At 40.0% G+C, this 25,770-nt stretch overlaps 1 protein-coding gene and 1 non-coding gene across 2 annotated transcripts in view; one reads left to right on the forward strand and one right to left on the reverse strand.

Moving 5' to 3' along the window:
- Window positions 1-6,816: 6,816 nt before the first annotated feature.
- The window catches only part of LOC146923832 (uncharacterized), a 60,235-nt gene continuing 41,281 nt past the window's right edge, over window positions 6,817-25,770 (reverse strand). The window contains exon 2 of the mRNA XM_085711787.1: window positions 6,817-7,097. Coding sequence (XP_085567913.1) covers window positions 6,817-7,097 — 281 coding nt within the window. The remainder of the gene's footprint in view (window positions 7,098-25,770) is intronic.
- On the forward strand, window positions 10,427-10,533 carry LOC146923833 (small nucleolar RNA R71). Its single transcript, XR_015012934.1, has one exon. It is a non-coding gene; the product is annotated as a small nucleolar RNA R71 (small nucleolar RNA).

Consider the following 25,770-nt stretch of genomic DNA (forward strand, 5'->3'; position numbering starts at 1 on the left):
ATGTTTGGTTCAGAAGAGAAGTTGTGAAGAGAGAAATAGGTAAGAGAGAGTATGAGAAGAGAGAAAGAGGTGAGAAATAGAGGAGATTTAGTAGGTTGTTTGTTACAAAAGAGAAAAGAAAGAAATAGAGAAGAGAGAAGTGTGTTTGGTTTTTGAAAAGACCAAAATATCCTTTATACTAAGAAAGTTAATTAATATACAATTTTATCATAATTGAGTTTAATTTTGTACTGTAGTTTAATTTTAATTTAACTTCATTAAGAAATTAATATACTCTCAAACAGAATTAAAAATTATATTTACTTGCTTATTTCGATATCTAAAATATTTTAATTTAGTCGTTAAAATAGTTAAATTTACAATAATTTGATTTTATTAGATATAAATATGTGTCAAAATTAGATATAAATATAGATGGTATAAAAAGGGTGGCAGTGACGTCAAAATAAAAATAAGAGGAAGAGGCAAAGAGTTTACTTTTTTATGAGATTTCTAATTTTTCACTATCTTGTGATAGAACTGTGACTATTGTATATTTATTCATCATAATTATCATTTCACAGCATATGCAACAAAATTTATTTGCCTTTGTCCACCAGTACCACCACCGTCAGGTATTATCTTTTTTAATCTTAAGAATCTTAATAAAAAAACATTGAACAAAGACACACCACAAGTCTTCTAGATCTGTTGTAATGAATTCACCACTCTCCACATCTTCCTTTTCAAGATGTGATGGCTATGGTGGTAGTCGATTGTTAGGAAAGCCTGGCGGTGGTTAAGATATACAATGAAACACAACAATTTTCGTTTTTGTTGAAAAGGGTAAAAGTGGAAAATGTTCTTTCTCTACTCCTTTCTTCGCAGTCCGGAGAGAACTTGAAAATGTGTGGGGGCCACACGTTTTTACTCTCTCTGCACAAGTTCTCTGCTGTTCCAAACTGAAGAAAGGCCCCATCTCTCTTCTATTTCTCTCTCAGCTGTTTCTCTCGCACCAACTTCTCTCGTTCCAAACAGACCGTTAAAGTGACTAAAATCCTCATCACAATAAAAGGCACAAAGGACTTTAGAAAATGTCAAATTGCTAATTAAACGACCAATGTTCCTTAAGATATAGTAATATAATAATAATTAATAAACTTAAAATAATCACCATATACCATTGATGACCTCTTTAGTTAGGAGAACCCCACTCGCTTCTTCTCTCCTCTTGTCACATCAACATTCAGTTGTAACTTACTCCCTCCGGTCATTATTATAAGCAAATTTTGACTTTTTAGTTTCATTCAATAAATGATGTATGTGGTCTACAATATATACCACATACATCATTTATTAAATGAATCTAAAAAGTAGAAATTTGCTTATAATAGTGACCGGAGGGAGTATAACTTATAAGCATAATGAAAATTGTCTAACATTCCTCCTATGGACCAAATGATATTCTAACAACCATTTTGTGACAACCTACAGTAGAAACTCTTTGAATTAATACTCGGTAAATTAATAAACTCTCTAAAATAATAAATTTGTCCGGTCCCGACTTGGGCCAATGTAAAAAATTGAAAAACTCGATAAAATAATAAGATAATAATTTTTCGGGAGATCCCTTTATAATCTTCGGTCCCAAGAAAATCATAAATTAATAATTCATAGAAACTGAAGAAAAAAATATTAAGAATACATTGAACACATTTGTTCCTCTTGTTTACATTTACTGTACTTCAAAAGTCATTATTGATTTCCAATGCATATGAACACAGTAGTTACTAATTTATGTTGAGTCTCAAGGTTCGCTGCAACGTAATTCTAAGAGGCATAGACTAATTTGCCTTTTTGTTTGATATGTACAGTATAATTACTTAAAAACTCTTTAAATTAATAATTATTAATTTATCGATAAATTAATAACTCTCTAAATTAATAAATTTCTCCGGTCCTGACATTATTAATTTATAGAGTTTTAACTGTATGTGACAACTTTATCTCTCATACTCACATTATCTTTTTACTTTCTCTCTCTATTGTTTTGGTTTCCGTGTCACTATCTACGTTTCCTTTGAAAATTGGTGGTTGTCACAAAAGTTGTTGATTTTTGGTTGTTAGAATATCATTGCTTGGACCAGCATAGGGGTTGCATGACATTCCCCCGGTATGAAAATTATGCATGTTTCTCTTATTCTTATAAACAAATGCATTTTTTGTGAATGTTGCTGAATAAAAATTGAATCATATATTAGTGATGATTGGATAATGCCTTTCAACTCCTTTAATTGAAGTTGCTTGGAATATCAACTTATGAACCCTGCTAAAGACAATTGTTTATTATTATTTTACTAATATTTCTCTTCAATTATATATTACTCACATATCGTCCAGTTTATTCAATTTGTTGCGGGATTGTTTACTACAATTTATCTATTATTCAAGCCAATTTTATTTTATATATCAGTTCCTTCATTTTCTTAATGTATCCAACACCATGTTCATTTCATGTATCTTTCAAAAAAAAAATGTTCATTTCATGTAATTAATACTATTTTTTTAGACCCTCAAGCTTTTACCTTAAACTTTTTTTTAAAACACCTTAAACTTTTTTATGTTAGCAAACTTACACGATTTATCCCTTAATTTAATCTCATGTAACACTTTTGTCTTTTATATTTTCTTTTTGATTTAATCCTTTTATGTTATAAAATATCAACATTATTATAATTTTTTATTAAAAAAAAAACTAAAATTCCTTAAGAAAAATTCTCTCATTTTTCTTAACATTTATTTGTCTCCTGCCCCATTTTTGGAGAATTATGGCTTCAGGTTCGGCATTGGATTGGGGTCTCTAGTGTGGATCCGTATGATATTGCTGATCATTTCTTGCAGTTCACTTACTTGTCAGGTGGGGCGGTATCTAAACGCTCTTTTATGCAACTTTTGTGGCTTGTGTGTGTTTGGGTGTTGTGGTCTGAACGTAATAATAGACATTTTAACAACACTGAAAGCACTATTATACAGCTAGTTGAAAATGTTCAAATCCATTCTTATTGGTGGATGAAGGCAGCTAATGTTGTACATGTTTTTAGGGTCCATAGTTGGATGACATGCCCTTTATCTTGTTTGGGTATAGGTTAAGATTTGCTTCTTGATGGCTTGTACTCTGTTGTAACGTTCGTCGTTTCCTTTTAGCACGCCTTGTGCGGAAGGTGCGACGTTTTTGTTGTTAATATATCTCATTTTTGCCTGTTAAAAAAAATATCGCGTTAATCAACCCAACACTCCGGTTTTTTATTTTATTTTATTTTTTCATGAACTCTAGTTTTATGAAAATTTGTAGCCATCGAAAATATAAGTATTTTTTTGAAGAAAAAATACTTATATTTTCGATGGCTACAAATTTTCATAAAACTAAATTTTCATAAGTATTAAAATTAAAAAAAAATCAATGAATACTTTTTAATTGAGAATCTTTTTTTTTTTTTTTTGAAATAATGAATACTTTTTAATTGAGAATCTTCAAAAACCCTTAAAAATTTGTCCACAAACATCAAAGTTGATAGTAAGTCAAAATCAAGGGATTGACTTTTGCAAAATTGACTTAATTCTTAGAGTCAAAATCGTGATTTTTGAGATAAAAAACAAAATAGAATAATGAATGATTCTTCGTCGTCTTGTTCCATTTTCATGAACTTGTTGTCCCTCTCATCAGCTCTAATTTTGTCTCATTTCATTTCATTTCCTTCGAGACAGACATCACATGGAATGGAACATCAACCTACAATCAAACCTAGGTTCCGTTCGAGTGGATCTACGAACTTGGAATTGTTTCTGTGTTTTATGATTAGGTTATAAACAGAGAGTCTACATTTTCAAGAGAAAGGGAAGAAAAAAAAACACACAACAATTATGAAACATTGTTGAACTTTGTGAGCAGAGACAGTTGAAAGATAAATGGACAAGGTGAATCATCATCAGGTTCAGGTACCAACATTGTTGAACTTTTTAAATGTTGCTTTATATATATTGAATTCAATAAAAAGTGATAGATTTCTAAGTAGCTTAGCTTGCCCCAAGAATGTGATTTTCCTGCTTGATCAATGTTTATAATTTCTTTGAACCAGTGGGGCTATTAGTTCTTCGTTGTTATTGTATGTCCACATGTCTGTGAATTTTTTGCTCTTCAAAATGATCAAACTTTCATTGGAAACAAAAATCAGCCTTAATTTCTGATCAAACCATATAGAGGTTAATCTAGTGTTCAAATAGATGGTATGAAATATATGAGGGTTCACTTTGATAATCATCATTCTGTGAAACGAAACGACTAATGTGGCCAATAGAGGCTTCCATAAAAAATAAAAAAACTTTTATGTGTTTTTGTTATGAAATTTGATAGGGCCAAACCGCAAGTGCACGGCCTATCGAAGTAATAGTAGTAAGTAAGAGTATCGTTCCGCTAGGGAGTTGGTCAATCTAATTAACTTTTAGATATTGATTAGAGGAGAAAGAATTAAGAAGTTGGAGAGTGCAGTTTTTGAAAGTAAATAACAATGATAATAAAAAGCCTCGGGATCATTGGTTCATCATAATAACGAATCTTTTCACAAGCAAGCCTTAAACTTATAATTAAACGTTAATCCTAATTACTAAGGACAAGTTTCTCTTTAGCATATCACAGCTCCTCTCGAAGTCAGTGAGTGTATCCCTCCAACAACCACACCTATTCTCATGGGTGATTGCCTTTGGGACCCTTGAAGATCGAAACTTTATGTGTCCCAAGGTTTGCTAGACTATTCTCATGTTTCGCAAACCTTGTCTAAATTCACTTGATCGGATATCAAAGCTCCGCGTTCGCTTTATGAATTGATATCTGTGATGATGAATTAACCATTATCAAACCCTCCGCGTTCGCTTCCACAGTTTGATAATAATTAATTCATGTTAAAACGGTGAATTTAGATTAGGAATTAGGGTAACAATTAATTAAGGTTTAAGACTTGGCTTGATCCGGATTACGTCATTAGACTTATCCAACGATCCCAAGACAAAGAAGTCTACTCACTCATGTTCATCGTAGACATGGGGGAAGAAGAGAGAATGCGATAAAAGTAAATTGCAAAGGAAGTAAAAGGAAATAAAGACTTTATTGAAATAGCAATTGAAATAAACAAAGTAAAACGTGATTGTTTATGGTGGAGAGCTACTCTATTTATAGCTTTACAATCGACTTAGAAACTAAGCAACTAAAAGGGTAAAACAGTAAAGCTGCAACAGGGTAACTTGGGCCCGAAGAAAAAGCAGCAAAAGAGGCTCTGGGAGGTGGCACGGCCGTGCCACATGTTGGCACTGGCCGTGCCAAGCTTCTGACTTGGTGGGAACATATTTTTGTCCCGTATCTTCGTATTCTTGCGCTGTATTTGCTCCAGTCCTCTTTCTTTTGCTCCAAGACACCTTCCACCATATATTTATTCCTAAAATAAAATAAAACACAATTTGAAGTAAAATATTCTAAACTAAAATAAAATGCAATAAAATAAAATCAAATCTAAAATAAAACTAAACTAAATAAGGCAATAAATTATACTATCTATGACTCATCAAACTCCCCCACACTTGAATCTTTGCTTGTCCTCAAGCAAAAGGCAGCAAACATAGTAGCAACAAAAGATTTGATTATGGCAATATTAAGAACAAATGTCTCAAAAGAAAGGCCTTGCCTCAAGTATACTAATTACAATTTCAAATACTTCTCATGAACCTATTCTACCCAACATCAAGTCTCAAGTGAGTGTGTGTGTGCAGTCCAACCCTTTTCTTGCTCCTGTATAAGACAGATATTATGAGGAATAGGTTCTATCCTTAGTGCTAAAGTAACCGAGAAAAGTCTTTTCTTCATTTCATATAAGAGTGATGGGAATTTGAGTTAAACATTAAATTAGATATAACAATTAAGCACAAGGGGCTGCAGATGCTTAGGGGTTATCTATCCTCGTAGGGAGTCTTCTCGGATGTAATTGTCCTTTCCCCCTAGATTCAAAATCACCCTAAGTAGTGCTGCAAAATTATTGTTTGTTTCATCTCCGCGTAGGAAGTCTTTTTGGATGTAATTGTCCTTTCCCCCTAGCATTGATGAATTTGTTTCATTTAAGTTCAAATTAAGGAGTCACCACCACAATTAGGAAGTTAGGATGTAATTGTCCTTTCCCCCACATGTTGGTGCCATTCTCCCGCCCCATTTAACATTAACAAATTAAAAAGAATATGACAATTAAGAACAATTTGATTAATTTTCCCACACAAACTTATACTACTTTTACTCTTAAGACTTTAAAGGGTCTAAGTTAACACTAAAGATAGAACGTGTTCCTTAAAATACCTATTCATACATTTGCTCAAGGATTGCAACCGGGTGCTTTTCTCATTGGAGAATTTTTCACAATAAAACAAGACATGGGTATAGCAAGAACATAAGAAACACAAGAAACTACTTTTATGTACAATAAGCAACCTTTAAATAAGAGACAAAACAAAAATTTTCATGCCATTTTTTACATTAAAAACAAGCTACTAGTCATGCCTTTCACTATAAAAACAAAACAAAAGAATAAAGTTCAAGGGAGTTTGGGAACACTACGACTCTAGACACTTTATTAGGCCCCCCCCACACTTAGGGGAAGCATTGTCCTCAATGATTCAAAAGAAAAAGAAATTAAAAGAAGAAGAAGAAGAGGAAGAAGAAGATGAAAGAAGGAGATGAGTAGAAGAATGAGAAAGATAGGGAGAAGAAGAAGGGAAGAGAGGAAGAGGAAAGCTCACATTTGTTTATTGAGGTCCGTAAGGAGGACCTTGAAGTTGGAGGTGTTGCATCATCCGACGGAGCATTTCATTATTTTCATCATTGACACGGTTGCCCCTTTGAACTTCATTGCGAAGGCCGGAGATCTCAACACCTTGCCTTTGTTGCTCGGTGCTCATCCTCTCGATTTCATTGTGAATCCATGTCCATTGTTGATTTTCATGAAGCTCACCGGTTTCATGGCCATGGTGCCCCTCTTCATGGTGCAAGTTAGCACCTTCTCCTTCATCACGGTGCAAGTTAGCACCTTCTCCCTCATCATCACCAAGAACCTGCACATCATTAACATACAACCAATTTTCTTCCACCTCGGTGGTAGTCCGAGATGGGTTAGGCAATAAAAACATGATTGGCACATTTAGCTTAAGTTGGTAATGGAGGGGTGGACGATGTTTGATGAAATTCATAGCAATAAGGGTTTCTATGTTAAGCCTATTATTTCCCTCAATTGGTTTGATCCCCTCATCTTCACCCACTCCAAAACACCTAGCTATATATGTAATGATGCCACCCACCACTATGTCTCCTCTACCGGCCGGTCTAGTACCGACAAAGTCTAGGTGATCAATCAAATAAAAACAGGTATTGACGGGGTGGTTGTGGAGCATTGCCCATAGCATGAACAACTCATCGGTTCTAGTGTTTCCTAGCTCGGTTCTACCCCAAATAGTGCAAGCCATTACCCTCTGAAGGTACCTAAGTACGGGGTTGTGAATATTGCTTGCTTTGTTCGCCCTAGGGACGTATTTGTTAAGACCGGTGATTTGTTTCCAAAAGGCAGCTGGGTCATAGTTATCCGGTTTAAGGCTGGGATCCCAATGATCATGAATATATCCCTCATTTGCAAAGCCTAAGGCATCACAAAAGTGCTGAAGTGACATGTCATAATCAATATTCATTAACCGAAAAACAACTCTATGGTTAGGGTTATCAAAATTCATCTTATCTTTAGTAAAATCTATTGAGCTCAAGAATTCATAAGTGAAATTTTCATAACCCCTCATAGGTTTCAGCAATTCAATCCAACCTAACTTTCCTATCAACCTAGAAACATCATCAAGCAGCTCTAGCATATCTAAAGTATGGGAATCAGGATAACGAGAAGGGTGCAGATGTTTAGAGATAAGATTTTTATACCTGTCCCTTTGCTTGTTGTTTTTGAACTGGATCCCATGATTCTTCACTTGGGCTTGCTTCTTTGGGGGAGGTCCTCCTTGAGAGCTTGCTGGTTCTTTACCACTTCTTCTTGAAGCCATTGACCTTTGGTAGAATTGGTTTTGAAGGTTTAGGGTTTGGGAAATTTTTTGGTGGAAAGGATTGGTTTAGGGTTGGGGTTGATGTTTAAGGAAGTTTTGTTGGTTTGGATATGGAGATTGGTTAAGGTTTTGTGGTGTTTGGGTTAGGTTTTGAAGGATTAGGGTTTTGGTGAATTGTGGGTTTGGATGGATGAAAGATGTTTTTGATTGGTGGTTTTTGTTTTGGGTGAAGTTTGTGGTTGATTGGTGAAAGAATGGAGTGATTTGGTTAAGAATTGAGGGAGATATGGTGGTTTGAAGATTTGAAGGTTATGGAGGTTTAGAGAGAAGTTTGAAAGATGAAAGAGGGTTGTGGTTTGTGAATGAGGAAGAAGGAAGAAAAATTTGATGTTATAGGGTGCTAGAAGTCGGGCACGGCCGTGCCACCTATTGGCACGGGCCGTGCCATCATTCTGACTTTGAACCTTCAGTTTTGCTTAAAAAATCTGGCACGGCCGTGCCAGTCTTAGCACGGGCCGTGCCAACCTTCTGGTCCAGGGGGCTTCAAAATTTTTCATTTTCTTGAATCTTACTCGGACAATTACCTACAAAACATCCTAGAACAAAGAAAAACAAACAAAACAAAAGCAATTAAATGCGTGGGTTGCCTCCCACGAAGCGCTCTTTTAATGTCATTAGCTTGACGGTTAGAAAGAGTCCTTAGAATGGATCAAAGATATCATATTGTGTAGATGACGCTATAAAACGTTCTTTCACAACATGATCGTTAAGCATGCAACAAGAGTAAAGAGCGGGACCTTTCATAACGTTTTCCAACTCGTATCCTACCATTTTATCACTCACTTGAAAGACTATCCTACCAAGTTTCACATCAATGAGAGCTCCCGCAGTTGCAAGGAAGGGTCTACCTAGGATTATAGGGACGTCATCGTCCTCTTCAATGTCAACGACTACAAAATCAGTGGGGATGTATATCCCCTCTATCTTAACAGGTATGTCCTCGACAAATCCTACAAGTTTCATGGTAGAACGATCAGCTATCTTCAGTTCCATTTCGGTAGGTTTCAATTCTCCTATCCCTATCCTTTTAAGAAGAGACAAAGGCAGCAAACTAACACTAGCTCCTAAGTCACATAAGGCTTTGTTTATGGTTTCTTTCCCAATTTCACATGGTATGGCAAAGCTACCTGGATCTCTAAGCTTAGGGGGTGCTTCTTGGATGTTTGCACTAGTTTCCTTAGCCAAGGCTATTGTCTCATTATGCTCTATAACCCTTTTCTTTGAAAAAATTTCCTTTAAAAACTTGGCATAAAGAGGCATCCTAGACAAAGCTTCAGCAAAGGGAAGTTTAATGCAAATCTTCCTAAGTATGTTAACAAATTTTTCAAATTTACCCTCTAATTTAAGCTTTTCGGGATTTAAGGGGGATGGAGTTTTGTTTTCTTCAAGTGGTTTAGCTTCTTCTATCACAACTTTATCACCTAAGGGCTTGACATTTTCTTTCCCAATGTTTTTAACCTTGGCAAAAGTTTCGCCTAACTTACTACCCCTAAAAGATATGACATTAACTTGGGCTTTGGGGTTGGCTTCGGTTTGACCAGGAAAGACTCCCGGTGTTTGGGAAGATGTAGCCACTTGTTGGGCTATTTGAGCGATTTGAGTTTCAAGCATTTTAGAGTGAGTAGCAATAGAATCAACCTTGGTATTGAGCTTGGAAAGAGAATCATTCAGAAATCCAGTTTGGTTTTTGAGTTCTTGAAGTTGTTTGTTTTGGTTGGCAATAGAGTTTTCCAACAAAATTTCCAAATTGGATTTTTGAGTGAATCTTTGGTTGTTTGCATAACCGGGTGGTGCTACTTGTCCATAGGGATTTTGGTTTTTATAAAAATTTTGATTTTGTCGCATCCCTTGGTTGTATTGAGCATAATTCATTTGCTCAACACCATTAATAGCACTACCTAGTTGGCAATCAACACCAGCATGACCAGCTATACCACATATTTCACAAGAAGAAGTAGATGCAGAGTTGATAGCACTAACATTGAATTTTTCAAGTTTTTCAGTTAGTGTATCAATTTTAGAAGCAAGGTGATCATAGTTAGAGACTTCGTGTATACCTGCCTCCTTTTTGGAGGGTGAAGAACTAGAGATGGCTCTCTCGTCGGTCCATTTGTAATGATTCTGAGCCATGTCTTCAATTAGGGCATACGCCTCCGTGTAGTTCTTGTTCATAAGTGCTCCACCTGCAGCTGCATCAACAGACATCTTAGTGGTATAAGACAAGCCATTATAAAAAGTGTGGACTATAAGCCACTTCTCTAGGCCATGGTGGGGACAAAGTCTTAGCATTTCTTTGAAACGCTCCCACGCCTCATAGAGAGATTCCCCATCTTTTTGATTGAACCGTGTGATTTGGTCTCTAAGTTTAGCGGTTTTAGATGGTGGAAAGAAACGGGCAAGGAATGCTTGCCTCATCTGATCCCATGAAGTAATGGAACCGACTTCGAGGGAATGGAACCAAGCGCTAGCTCTATCCCTTAAGGAAAAGGGAAAGAGATGAAGTCTTACGGCTTCTTGGTTCTCCTTCATGGTTCCACTAATTCGTAGGAAAACAGAGATGTGAAGATTGGGATCCTCAGTGGGGGATCCCGAGAATTGGTTTTGCTGCACCAAGTTAAGTAGGGCAGGCTTGATTTCAAAGTTGTCATCCTCAACCGTTGGGTACACAATAACAGCTTGTGGCTCAGCCGTAGACGGCGTTGCATACTCTTTGAGAGTGCGATTGGCCATGTCGGTGTTATTTTGTGCTGCTCTCCTCCTTCTATGTAAGAACCTTTCGATCTCGGGTATGAATACCGCTTGATTTCTAGTTCTTCGCATACAAGGTTGAGAACCCAAGAAGTTAACGATAACAGAAAAAAGTTAAAAATAAAAAGAAAAAGAGGAAGAAGAAGAGAGAATTCTAATCACTAAGAAAAAGCTAATTAAATTAGTTAACTCCCCGGCAGCGGCGCCAAAAACTTGATAGGGCCAAACCGCAAGTGCACGGCCTATCGAAGTAATAGTAGTAAGTAAGAGTATCGTTCCGCTAGGGAGTTGGTCAATCTAATTAACTTTTAGATATTGATTAGAGGAGAAAGAATTAAGAAGTTGGAGAGTGCAGTTTTTGAAAGTAAATAACAATGATAATAAAAAGCCTCGGGATCATTGGTTCATCATAATAACGAATCTTTTCACAAGCAAGCCTTAAACTTATAATTAAACGTTAATCCTAATTACTAAGGACAAGTTTCTCTTTAGCATATCACAGCTCCTCTCGAAGTCAGTGAGTGTATCCCTCCAACAACCACACCTATTCTCATGGGTGATTGCCTTTGGGACCCTTGAAGATCGAAACTTTATGTGTCCCAAGGTTTGCTAGACTATTCTCATGTTTCGCAAACCTTGTCTAAATTCACTTGATCGGATATCAAAGCTCCGCGTTCGCTTTATGAATTGATATCTGTGATGATGAATTAACCATTATCAAACCCTCCGCGTTCGCTTCCACAGTTTGATAATAATTAATTCATGTTAAAACGGTGAATTTAGATTAGGAATTAGGGTAACAATTAATTAAGGTTTAAGACTTGGCTTGATCCGGATTACGTCATTAGACTTATCCAACGATCCCAAGACAAAGAAGTCTACTCACTCATGTTCATCGTAGACATGGGGGAAGAAGAGAGAATGCGATAAAAGTAAATTGCAAAGGAAGTAAAAGGAAATAAAGACTTTATTGAAATAGCAATTGAAATAAACAAAGTAAAACGTGATTGTTTATGGTAGAGAGCTACTCTATTTATAGCTTTACAATCGACTTAGAAACTAAGCAACTAAAAGGGTAAAACAGTAAAGCTGCAACAGGGTAACTTGGGCCCGAAGAAAAAGCAGCAAAAGAGGCTCTGGGAGGTGGCACGGCCGTGCCACATGTTGGCACTGGCCGTGCCAAGCTTCTGACTTGGTGGGAACATATTTTTGTCCCGTATCTTCGTATTCTTGCGCTGTATTTGCTCCAGTCCTCTTTCTTTTGCTCCAAGACACCTTCCACCATATATTTATTCCTAAAATAAAATAAAACACAATTTGAAGTAAAATATTCTAAACTAAAATAAAATGCAATAAAATAAAATCAAATCTAAAATAAAACTAAACTAAATAAGGCAATAAATTATACTATCTATGACTCATCAAAATTCATTTCGATTTGAAGTGGTAAGTTGAAAGTGAAATTGAAATTTGGCTACATGTACATATAAGTGAATCAAACAGTGTATTTGAGGCTAACAAATCACTCTTGAAGGTTATAGCTTCAAATCCCTACTACTTAAGTTAGCATGTTGGGAAGCTTATCAGATGGGAGGGTGAATCTTGGAATAATCAATCATGGAGGTTTCTAAACCATTGAAGTTATCAGTTATTCATCATTGAACCATCATAATATTCCTAAAGGCTTAGAAGCCCTCCAGAAAGACTCTAAGCCCTCCAGAAAGGCTCTAAGACCTCCAGAAAGGCTCAGGCGCCCTCCAGAAGGGCTCCTGAGACTCTGGCGCGCTCGCCTTGAGGCACCGCCCTTCTGGGCTTCTAGAAACCTCTAGAAACCGCCTAAAATACATAAATACCCCTGTTGCTTGGGAACCAAGCAACCGAAACCCAAGCCCATGACAGGCTATAAATACTACTCTTGAGAGCATTCTCAAGGCATCTAATAATCAGTCCAAACCCTAGAATCCTAGTATTCCCTACCGTACTTTTCTGCTAGTACAGTTGGCGCCGTCTGTGGGAAAAGGTAAAACTAACCTTGACCACGTTTCTGAATCGCAAATCGTGGTTCGGGAACCCTAAAAAACTAGACCTTCGAATCGTAAAACTCCCTTGCGATTTGGAAACCTAACCCTTTTCAACCAACCTAAATCTCACCTCACGTACGATTTAGAGAAAAGCCTCTCATCATGGCAACAGCCGAAGAGTTAGAGTCCATGCGAACTCAACTCGCTCAATTACAAGATCGCAACGACGCCTTACAAGCTTCGATGGAAAACATGCAACAGAAACAACTGGAGGAGAAAGAGGAATCGCTTCACGGCGAGATGAACGATCCGGAACCTCAACCTCTGTCCGCCGAGATATGGGGAGCGCCAGTTCCAGAAAACTTCAAGCCGCCCCACCTGTCCGCCTTCGACGGGAAAAGCGACCCCATGGAGCATGTCACGGCCTTCAACACACGCATGGCGGTTGTCGGGGCTCCCGATTCTCTAAAGTGCAAATTACTAGCAGGTACTTTCACCGACGCTGCCCTGCGCTGGTATATGAATCTCCCACGATTCTCCATCCTCAGCTACCAAGACATGACGAGGAAACTCATCCAACAATTCTCTGCCAGTCGCCATCGCAAGGTCCCAGCAACCATCCTCTTCAATGTGCGACAGGGACACAATGAGTCCCTCAGAGAATACCTGGCTAGGTTTAATGACACAACCATAAAGGTAATCAACCCCAACCAGGAAGTGTTCGTAGGAGCTTTTCAAAACGGATTGAGAGCTGGACAATTCAACGAATCTCTAGCCCAGAAACCTGCTGATTCCATGGAAGAAATTATAGCCAGATCGGATTGTTACATCAAAGGCGAGGAGAGCAACGCAGAAAAGAAAGCCAGGGACGCCAAAGAGCGCCCAAGCAATAACACGGAGCGGCGACCTTATCAACCAGCAGCTAGCAGGGACCGCGCCCCCTATAGAAGACCAGAAAGGCGGTCGTTCAATCCGTATTCTCAAAGAGACTTCAAACCCTTGAATACGAAGCCAGAGCGTATCATGAAGGAGGTTTTCGAGGCAAGACTGATTCCAGAACCTCCGCCAGCCCGCTGCTCCGTCATGGGAAGGGATGAAAACAAATGGTGCAAATATCATAAGGTACGAGGACACGACACCGACTCATGCATTCATCTTCGCCAGGAAATCGAGCGGCTGATACAAAGCGGGAAGTTAAGAGGGTACGCCAAGGACAGAAAAAGCGAGAACAGACAGAAAGCAGATCATAAGAAGGAGGAAGCGAACGACGAAAAAAGACACGCCATAAACACTATTTCAGGCAGATTCGCTGGAGGAGGGGAGTCGAGCTCGTCGCGAAAGAAATATGTGAGGCAAGTAATGTTGTGCCAGGAGTATGAAGAGACGGATCAGAAGCATGAACCGGAGGTATCTTTCACATCCAAAGATTATCAAGACGTAGTACCCCACGACGATGACCCCATGGTCGTCACTTTGTAAATCTTCAAATGGGACGTGAAGAGGGTGCTGATAGACCCAGGAAGCTCTGCTGATATTCTCTACTATGACACATTTGATCGAATGGGACTAGACTCGGAGCAGCTACAACCTTTCAAAGGAACTCTGGCAGGATTCACGGGCGAGCAGGTTCATGTGAGAGGATACATTACCCTAAAGACGACTTTCGGAATCGGATCTCACGCCAAAACCATTCGAGTCAGGTATCTCGTCGTAAACTCGCCCAGCTCCTAAAACATCATTATAGGTCGCCCCGCCTTCAACCTGTTGGGCGGGTTCTTATCCACCAAGTTCCTAGTAATGAAATACCCTCTTGACTCTGGGAAAATTGGAACCATTCGAGGCGATCAGAAACTCGCCAGGGAGTGCTATCACAACAGTTTGCGGTTGCAGAAGACCAAAAAGAAATCAAGTAGTGAGGTAACGCATGAAGTTAACATGATTGATCTGGGTCCCAGAGAAGACTTCCAACAAGAGCGCCTAGAGCCCACTGAAGAGTTAAAAGAGGTATCCATCGGACCAGAAACCCACCACACAACGAAGATTGGCACGTCGCTGTCCCCTGAAGAAGAGATCGCCCTGGTTGAACTACTGCGGAAAAATCTGGATCTTTTCGCCTGGCATCCATCAGAAATGCCAGGGATGGATCCCGACATTGCTTGCCACCATTTATCCATCAAGCCTGGCGTGAAACCGGTGGTACAGTGAAAAAGGAAGATGGGCGAAGAAAGAAGGAAGGCAGTGGATGACGAAGTAAAAAAGTTAGTTGAGGCCCACTTTATCAGTAAAATAAAATATCCCACTTGGTTAGCCAACACCGTTCTTGTTAAGAAAGCAAACGGAAAGTGGCGAATGTGTGTAGACTACACTGATTTGAACATGGCGTGCCCTAAAGACCCTTACCCTCTTCCCAACATCGACCACCTGATCGACAGCGCCTCAGGATACAAAACCCTGAGCTTCATGGACGCCTATACAGGTTATAATCAGATACGGATGGACCCCCTGGATGCTCCAAAAACGGCTTATATGACCAACACAAAGAATTACCATTATGAAGTCATGTCTTTCGGTCTAAAGAACGCGGGCGCCACCTTCCAGCGATCTATGGACACCGCGTTCTCTGCACAGATAGGACGGAATCTCGAAGTATATATTGACGACCTGGTAGCAAAGACGAAAGAGGGACACAGTCACTCAGTGGATTTGGAGGAGATTTTGAGCCAGGTTCGAAGATACAGAATTCGTTTGAATCCAGCGAAGTGTTCCTTTGGAGTGCAGGCCGGAAAATTCTTGGGTTTCCTCCTGACAAGACGAGGCATCGAAGCGAACCCCGATAAGTGCCAGGCGATCATCGATATGAGAAGCCCAGCCAACATTAAGGAAGTACATCAGCTCACGGGAAGACTAGCCGCTCTATCTCGTTTCTTGTCCTGCGCCGGCGACAAAGCCTTCTCTTTCTTCGCCTCCATTAAGAAGAAGGAGAAATTTGAGTGGACTCCAGAATGTGAAGAAGCTTTCCAACAAATCAAAAAGTTCTTATCTAGCCCGCCCGTCCTTCAGCGGCCAAATTAGAATGCCGTCCTATTCTTGTATATGGCGATATCTGAAAACGCCATGAGCACAGTCTTGGTAGAGGACTCAGAAGCAGGAGAGAAGCCAATTTACTTCGTCAGCAGGGTGTTCAAGGGGGCAGAGCTGCGATATCAGAAGATAGAACGTCTCGCCCTCGGTGTTGTCGTAACGGCAAGAAAGCTCCGCCCCTACTTCCAAAGCCACAAGGTTGTCGTAAAATCAGATTACCCAATCAGACAAGTACTGGGGAAACCCGACTTAGCCGGAAGAATGGTGGCCTGGTCCATAGAACTTTCAGAGTATGATGTCCAGTTCGTACCAATAGGAAGTATCAAATCCCAAGTGTTGGCAGATTTTGTAGTAGAGCTCGCCTTCCAAGTACAAGAAAACCCCCCTTTCGTATGGCTCTTATCCGTGGATGGTTCATCCAACCTGAAAGGAAGTGGCGCAGGCGTGATCTTGGAAGGGCCGGACGATATCCTCATTGAACAATCCCTCAGATTCGAATTCAAGGCGAGCAACAATCAGGCCGAATATGAAGCTTTAATAGTCGGCATGACCCTAGCCCAAGAGATGGGCGCAGAGAATTTAAGAGCCAGAAGCGATTCCCAGCTCATAACAAGTCAAATCACAGGTGAGTATCAAACGAAGGACACACAACTCGCCAAATACCTGACTAGGGTGCAGAGTCTCGCCAAGAAATTTAGCTTCTTCGAAGCAATTTATGTGCCGCGGGAACAAAATTCCAGAGCAGATTTGTTGGCAAAACTCGCCAGCACCAAACGACCAGGCAACAACAGAACCGTTATCCAGGAGGTAATTGCAACGCCCAGTACAAGAGTAGAAGAAATGCTTCAGGTCGCCGAGAACACAGGGGGATGGATGGAGCCGTTGCTCAAATATTTGACGGGGTCATTCAAGCCCACCGAAGGTGAAGAAGAGCAGACAGTCAGAAGGCGAGCATCCAAATTCGTTCTGGTTTCTGGCAAACTCTATAAAACAGACCGCACAACCCCCTTGATGCGTTGCTTAGGAGAAGACGAGACGCACTTGGTCCTTTTGGAAGTACACGAGGGCGTTTGCGGCAGTCATATTGGCGGGCGAGCTCTAGCCGCCAAACTCCTCCGCGCCGGTTACTACTGGCCCACCATGCTCCAGGACAGCTCAAATTTCGTAAAGAAATGTGACAAATGCCAAAGGTTTTCTGACAGGAAGCATGTCCCAGCTCAAGAGTTGACCTCTGTGTACTCACCATGGCCGTTTCACAAATGGGCGGTCGACATTGTTGGGCCTTTTCCCCTCGCCCCAGGGCAGCTGAAATTTCTCATAGTAGGAGTAGACTACTTCACCAAATGGATCGAGGCAGAAGCGGTCGCCAAGATAACTGCAGAAAGAGTAAAGAAGTTCTATTGGAAGAAGATCATCTGTCGTTTCGGCCCACCTAAGTGCATAGTATCCGATAATGGAACCCAATTCGCAAGCTCAACAGTGTTAGACTTCTGCAAGCACCTAGGGATACAGACAAAGTTCGTCTCTGTAATTCACCCGCAAGCCAACGGGCAAGTTGAATCAGCCAACAAGGTTATTCTTAACGGGATCAAAAAGAAACTAGAGGTCGCCAAAAGTTTATGGGCAGAACAACTCCATGAGGTAAAAATAGTTTTCGAAATTAATTCAGTAATTCCTACGCTAAATTTGCTCTCGCTTCAACATTCTTTCTACTACTCTTGAGATTATTTTACAAGTTAACTATCTCTTTCGAACTACTCTCCTTTATATGAACAATGCATCGATCAATATAAGTACAGGTACTATGGTCCTACCACACTACCCCTCATTCTACAACCATGGAAACGCCGTTCACTATGGTCTACGGCACGGACGCCATGCTACCCGTGGAAATAGACACCCCCACTTAGAGGCGAGATACGTTTTCAGAAGAAGGTATCTTTATTCTGCCAGGCGACTAACATTTTTTACGTGCAGGGAAATATTACTATTATAGAACATAAATTTACGTGTTATTTCTTTTACAAAATAAAGCTAATGAAGTAGGTCTGGCGGTAAACATGGACGTCATTGATGAAGTCAGAGAGCAAGCACACATCAGGGAATTCGCAGCCAAGCAAAGAGCAGCTCGACGATACAACTCTAGGGTAACGCCCAGGGAAATGAAAGAGGGCGACCTGGTCCTCAAGCAAGTCGTCGCCCCAACCAGGATAGGCAAACTCTTTCCGAACTGGGAAGGACCTTACAGAATTTGGGAAAAACATGCTCACGGGGCGTATAAGTTGGAAGAACTAAACGGAGATGTTGTACCTCGCACCTGGAACGTGGCCAATCTGCGTCACTATTATAGCTGAATTCTTTTGTCTTTTGCATTTTAATTTTATTATGTACCAAACAAGGATGATGTAAGATCCCCACTGCAACTGTTATCTTTCGACTTTATTAATAATACACGGTTAAGGTGGCACTCTTTTCCCCTGCAAGGGCAGGGGTTTTTAACGAGGCGCCCTTTCCTTTTTATATATGACTCTCTCCGCATGTTTTCTCCTATTATGCAAACAGAATTCGTCCACCAAGAGTACGAAGATAAAGGATTCACGAGCCCCACAACGCCAACCTTGATAAAGGCTCTGGCTGGGTCGACATAACAACTCACCTAACCTTCCCTCAGAGTGGGAAGCGCCTTCCATCAGAGTTGGAAGTGAAAACTAAAGTCTTCCCTCAGAGTGGGAAGCAAAAGTCTTCCCTCAGAGTGGGAAGCGCCTTCCATCAGAGTTGGAAGTGAAAATTAAAGTCTTCCCTCAGAGTGGGAAGCAAAAGTCTTCCCTCAGAGTGGGAAGCGCCTTCCATCAGAGTTGGAAGTAAAAATTAAAGTCTTCCCTCAGAGCGGGAAGCAAAAGTCTTCCCTCAGAGTGGGAAGCGCCTTCCATCAGAGTTGGAAGCGTAAAATAAAGTCTTCCCTCAGAGTGGGAAGCGCCTTCCATCAGAGTTGGAAGTGTAAATTAATCAAATTAGACAAACCGCCATCAGGGTTTCTCTCGCCGAAAAAAGAAAACAAAAAGAAAAAAGACGTAGTCGACAAGACGCTTACTTTAAAAGAAATAGCTTCCACATCCCCTTATCATTCAACCGGAAGCACCAAACGTGCAGAATAAAATCAAAGCAACGTATAAAATCATAAAATTACTTAGCATTCACGGAAAATCAAGCCACAGAAGAAAGGGATACCGCATCAAACATAGAATAAATATTCAAAGTCACAAAATGCCAGGCAAAATAAAACAGTGTTTGCAGGGCGCTCTATGAAGCCGCCAATGTTAAATTACAGACCAAAAAACATAAGTGCAAATAAAAAGTGTACAAAACTATTCATCGTCCACCAACTCGCCGTCCACGATGATCTTGAAGGGATCATGCTCTTCCACTTTGGCCTCTGGATTAAACAAAAGCACATGCTCCTTAGCACGACTAAAGCCGTTTTCAAAGTATAGCGCAAGAGCTCGCCGTCTCTCATCCACCGTCGTTTCCGACTTCTCCAAAGCAGACTTAGCCTCATCCCTCTCCGCCTCTGCCTCCTCTTTTGCTTTTTTCATTTCTTCCAGAGCATCTTCGGCGGCCTTTTTGTCCCTCAACGCCTCCTTCAGGCGGCCGTCTAGTCCGGTGGATTTGTGCTTCCACTTCTCAATGTCCTCCGCAGCATCTTTATACTTCTTCTCCACCAGATCCTGTTTCACCTCTAGACAGTGACTCAGCAGCAAGGTCCTCAAGGCAGCAGTGCCAATATCGGCCACCAAGTCGCTGCACTTGGCTTTCACCCCAGCTTCAACATCAACCTTCGCAAATGGCACTTGCTCTTCATGTACCTACAAGCCGCCAGACCGCAATCAGTCGCCTCCCGCCCAAAACAAATAAAGAAAATCGACTAAAAAGCACTCCAAAACACTTACCGACGAATGTCAAACTCCGAATGCCAGAAGGATTCCATAACCTCGTCATTCAGCGACGTCCCACCAACTTCCTTCCCCGTCGGGGGGCGGCCTCCTGCACCCTTAGCCCATCGGACTGTTCTTGATTGTTTAGATGATGATGGAGATTCGACGGAAATGAGGGTGTGTTCCCCCCAGCGCCCTCCAGGTCATCCACCTCAATGACCCCAGCATCCCCCTTTCCAGAAGGTTCTTTGCGCTTAGCCTCCTTAAGGAGACGCCCGTTGAGCCACTGGACACATAACCGTCAGGATTCTTGCTCTTCTCAAGCTCGGCGAGATACTTCCTCATCTCCGCTCCAGTAAGGGGCAACATCTCCTCTGGAAAGAAAAACAAGTGCAACCAGTTAGTAAAAACATATGATAATTCTTGAACGGAGCCCAACATAAATAATTAAGAGAACACTCACGTAAATAAGCATTCAGACGAACCACGTCGCCCTCCCTATTTAACAGCTCATGAATATTGGTTAAGGGGGCCTCCTCCAAGAAATCCACAAGTGCACTCTCATAGGGCGACATGGCGTCACGATCGTAACCTTTCATAGCCAAAGGAGTGCTAGTCCACCTAAGTGGAAACTTGGGTACTCCGTTCACCAACACGGAAGATGTAGAACATTCCGGTGCACCCTGTACCCTAACAAATGTATCTCGCCATTCTTTCTTAAAGTTGCTTGCATAAGTAGGAAAAAGCCTTTTCCCAGAATAAGCCGAAATAGAGATCCACGTACCCTTGTTAACATCTATGGTCCCATAGAAGTGAAAGAACACGCCAACCGCAGGCTCGAGACCCAGGGACTTGCACAGAACCTCAAAGCCGCGAATAAACGCCCAACTGTTAGGACGAATTTGAGTAGGCGCCACATTGAGGAGCCTCAAGACATCCATCTCGAAGGGCGTGAAAGGAATTTTCACGCCAAACTCCTCCAAAACTGCGGTATAGACGAAGTAGGATTCGTCGCCCTCGCCCACCGTCTCTTGGTCGCAGGCACGTTCGTCCGGGTCACAGGACAACAATACTACATCCTCCTCTCGACCAGTCTCCGAGATATCAAACTTACTCAGAAAAGAGTCCAGAGCAGAAACATCAACGTACAAAGACTCTTCCAACCGCACTTCGTCAGCGAATTGGACCATGTTTGCTAACCTAACAGAATTTTCGCCTTCAATCAAACCTACGGGAGCCTGAAATGGACGAATCTCCTGGCACTCGTCCTCCTTACGATTCGTCCCTGAAGTGGCAGACAAGAACACACAGTCACTATCACTACCCGAATTAGCGCTAGATTCACTAGATAAATCGCTAAACAACTCCTCCCCGAATAAACCATCATAATACATATCCCAATTGATCATCCCATCAGGACCAGTGGCATGTTTCAGGCATTCCTTCCTCAAACGATCTTTCTCAATTGGATCAATAGGGTGAACCACTTTCCCTTTTTCATCGCACTCCCTAATCAACACCATACCTAACTTCGGACTCTCGCGAAGCGTAAAAGTAAAAGTAAAATGTGAGAGAGGAAAAGGAATCGAGAAATACCTGCGAAGGAAAATAGGAGCGTCTGGTGAAGCCGATTAAGCCGGAAGAGAGTTGGAAGAAGAGAAGCTTGGCACAGCAAACGGAAACGAAGAAATGAAAATGAATGGAAAGCCAAACACTTCCTTTAAAAAGATGAGATCGCCTCGGGAAGCGTGTCTCAAACGATTGAGCAGAACAACGTCATCAGATCTTGACACGTGGCGATCATCGGAGACGGGAGAATACGAAACGTCTAGGAGGCGAGTTAGCGTTATGAACAAACGCCACACGAGGAAAGTCGCCAAAATGTCGAGCGAAGCGTTATGCGTAAATTAGAGAACGCCCAAACGGCGTGCACCAACTGACAACAGGCGTCCTAACCACTTCGCCTTGTCCCAAGACTTGTGCTTGGGGGGCTGTGAACCACCAAAAACTTCCTAAAGACTTAATAACCTCTAGAAGGTCCAGTCCCATGTTGTCATCACTTCGCCTTGTCCCAAGACTTATGCTTGGTGGGCTGTGAACCATCATAATATTCCTAAAGGCTTAGAAGCCCTCCAGAAAGACTCTAAGCCCTCCAGAAAGGCTCTAAGACCTCCAGAAAGGCTCAGGCGCCCTCCAGAAGGGCTCCTGAGACTCTGGCGCGCTCGCCTTGAGGCACCGCCCTTCTGGGCTTCTAGAAACCTCTAGAAACCGCCTAAAATACATAAATACCCCTGTTGCTTGGGAACCAAGCAACCGAAACCCAAGCCCATGACAGGCTATAAATACTACTCTTGAGAGCATTCTCAAGGCATCTAATAATCAGTCCAAACCCTAGAATCCTAGTATTCCCTACCGTACTTTTCTGCTAGTACAATCATCAAGAAGATTTCTTGGTATGTTTAGAAACAGAAATCTCACACATATAAAATCCTGCAAGTTTATCAGATTTGTAAAAGGAAATAAATCAAATACAAAAAGGATTCCTAGAGAAGAAATTCCGTGCGAATCCTGATTCTGTAAATTCCTCGATGTTTCTCAATTTTGTGTTGATGTAGATTTTGTTTTATTTATGATGTTATTAAAACTTATGATTGTTAACTCTCTTTTTTCTCCCTTTGATTACCAGTTTTGTGCATAACCAGATATAGTTTCATAATTTAGTTTCATTTTAATTCAAGTTATTAATATTTTTCGTGTTGTTTTATTAATCTATATACTGAAAATGGGATGCACAGACAGAGACATCATTGGAGAGCTAAGAAAGAAGAACAATGAATTGGAGTTGGAAGTTTGTGGGTTGAGAAAGTTGAAGGAAAAATGGGTGCACAATAGCAATGCTCTTTGCCGAACTTAGAATTAGAGTTTGTGTTTTGGAGACATCAATGAAGACAAACAGTACGGCTCTTGTTCTTCCTTGAATTACCAATTTTGAAGACAGATATGACGAGAATGTCAGTGAATATGAGATTGGCAATGACACTGTGGAGCCTAATCCTTTGCAAATAAATGAACTACCCAGCTAAAGGAGCAAGAATGCTCAAGATGCATCATCAGGTATGAAAATTATGCATGTATATCTTATTTCTTATAAATAAATGCATTTTTATGAATGTTGCATAATAAATATTAAATTGTATACAAGTGACGATCTGATAATTCCTTTGGTAGATTTCTAGATAGCTTGGCCAATATAATTTTCCTGCTTTATAAAGACACGGTGTAAGGAATGACCATGTTCAAGAGCAATGCCAATGTTTATAATTTCTTTGAACTAACAAGGCTATAAGTTCTTCTTGGTTGTACCAAAATAATTTACTTCATGGTTAAGCAAACCATATAGCTTACAATTACACAAGCGTTGAATGAAAACAGGCGTTGGTTACAATCCTTCATGATTAAGTTGTTGTAGCATTTTGTCAATATAAAAGGGGTTGTAGTTGTTCCATTATTTTTATACCATTAGTCCAACTCATAGTCACCTGATTCGCAATTCTCTCCAGCACGTGGTACGGGTACATGGGCGTATACATAGTTGGTATACTATTTCGCTTTGTGGTATGTTCTAATATAATAAGCGGTATGATATGATTAATAATTATTATTATTTAGTTAAAACAACAACAATTGCTATGCATGTGCTTTTTCAAACATATATAGAGCGATACCACAGCTCCCACATCGAAGGTATTGCAAGCTGACAGATAAACTGAATTATAAATAATTTTACAACATGAGGTCGTGGTAAATTGACTTGCCTTGCATCGTTGCACGTTGTGGGCCAATGTTTTTCACTTTTGTTACAGTGATGGCCATTTTCCAATTTCAATGTAATAGTTTAATAGTAATTGTTTGAACTAGTTTAATTATTTTAAGTAACAGCTGGTACTGGTATGTGGGTACTCTGTTTTCTACAAATTGCATGAGTTCATACGTACCAATTCGTAAAAGTTCCGAGAATCTGTACATGGGAATTGGTTAGCAGTTTACATGTGTTAGAGCGAATTATATAACTATGGTCCAACTTGTTCAACTGGTGATTGAAACAAATTGCATTAAATAACCATTACTCATAATGATTGGGAGATGATTTTCAATTATTAAATTATGCCTATTTTGAGTGAGGTTGGTATCTTTGATTGAGTGTTTGCTGAAGAGGTGTTAAAGTAATAGTGCCACAGGGGGCTTGCTGGCATAGCAGAATAAGCAGATCTGGTGTTGGGTGGATTAGAATATCAGGTGTTGTATTGTGCTCTTAGAGTTCAGGAGTATGCAAGAATGTTGTACTTTTGTATTTTTTTTTTCTATCTAGCTGATGAGCACATGATTGGGTAAGTCCTTTGCAACCTTCATGTAAGATGGGTAGAGTTTTGCATGCTATGATGTTGTAACTAGACACTAATAAATCGGTCTTTCCACAAGTTGCCGTCAACCACCACCTCCGCCTCCCTATAAAAAAAACCACCACCTCCTCCACTCATGTTCCTCTTTGAAGGGTCGGTCTTTCTCCACAAACAACCACCACCTCCCTCCCTCTCGCCTGCTGTTGGAGGTTACAGTATCGCCTAAAGGAGGTCATTGTGGTTCAGGAAAGAAATGAGAGATTTAGTGGCAAAGGAATATAGAAATTTCCTAAAAAGTTGTTAATGATGTGTGTCAAAAAATATTATTGATTTAAAACCATTTTTTAACATCAGCTTTTGATTTAATTTAAAATCCATTTTTTAGGGTGAAGATGTTTGTGTTGCTGCCACTGGAGAAGTCAGACAACAGACAAGAGTGAGCACAAACATAGTTAGATTAAATATAGGTTCACAGCCACTCTGAGGTGATTGTTGTTATTCTCGTCTATCAATGGAAACTTAGTTTTTGTTCTTGGAAAGAAAAATTATAGTATGTTTAGTGGCATATATTTGGTATTTTTTTTCTAGAAATTCAATCTTGTACATTGCTGAAGTGATCTTTGTAACAAATTGTATCATCTTTGTGAAATGATGGGTTTTGATGTTAATGTGTGATTCGGATTTAGCAATTTGGTGTGGTGTTCTGTTATTGAGTTTGTTCTATTACACATTTTATACTTTATTATTAGGATTTAGCAACATTGGTGTGGTGAGATGTTCTGTTATTAACAAGATATCAAAGATTAATTTGATACCAAATCCCATTCCTTTATTATTTTGTTTAGTCCAAAGGTTTAAAACAATCACTAAAATAATTAACATTATCAAATATTACGTGATTTGTCTCACAAATCTTTCCCTCAACAGCAGATTTTCCTCGGTCTTGCTTAGTTTGGCGATAACAACACAAGAGGTGTTATTGATGAAATCTTCTAATGCTGTCAGAGTCAAACTTACCATTTTAAATTGAAAATTTGAACATGATAGAAAAACCCTTTATGTATTTATTCATTTATTTACGTCCACTGACAAACATTATTTATTTACTTGATTTTTTCATTAATAAGAAAGAAGACACGTGAAAAGATAAATATCATCACCGGTTTTATTTCTAACCCTTAGGACTAAAATTTCACCGTATTCAGTTCAATTCAATTCAATGAATCTCGAATTGCATTTCCCATATTGAACAGGTTTCATGAAATCCAAAAGTGGGACCCACACTTCCTCCTCTCCCTGATCGCCCAAAACCGCGGAGATGTGATTTGAGATCATATTTATAAATTTTGTTGTTGAATGATGTTGCAGTTGTCTTTTGATTGTTATACACAAAATAATTGCAAAGGTACTCTGTATGCACAC

The sequence above is a fragment of the Medicago sativa genome, chromosome 5 (assembly GCF_051527215.1).
Source record: "Medicago sativa cultivar Bolivia chromosome 5, Bolivia_mono, whole genome shotgun sequence".
Lineage (NCBI taxonomy): Eukaryota > Viridiplantae > Streptophyta > Magnoliopsida > Fabales > Fabaceae > Medicago > Medicago sativa.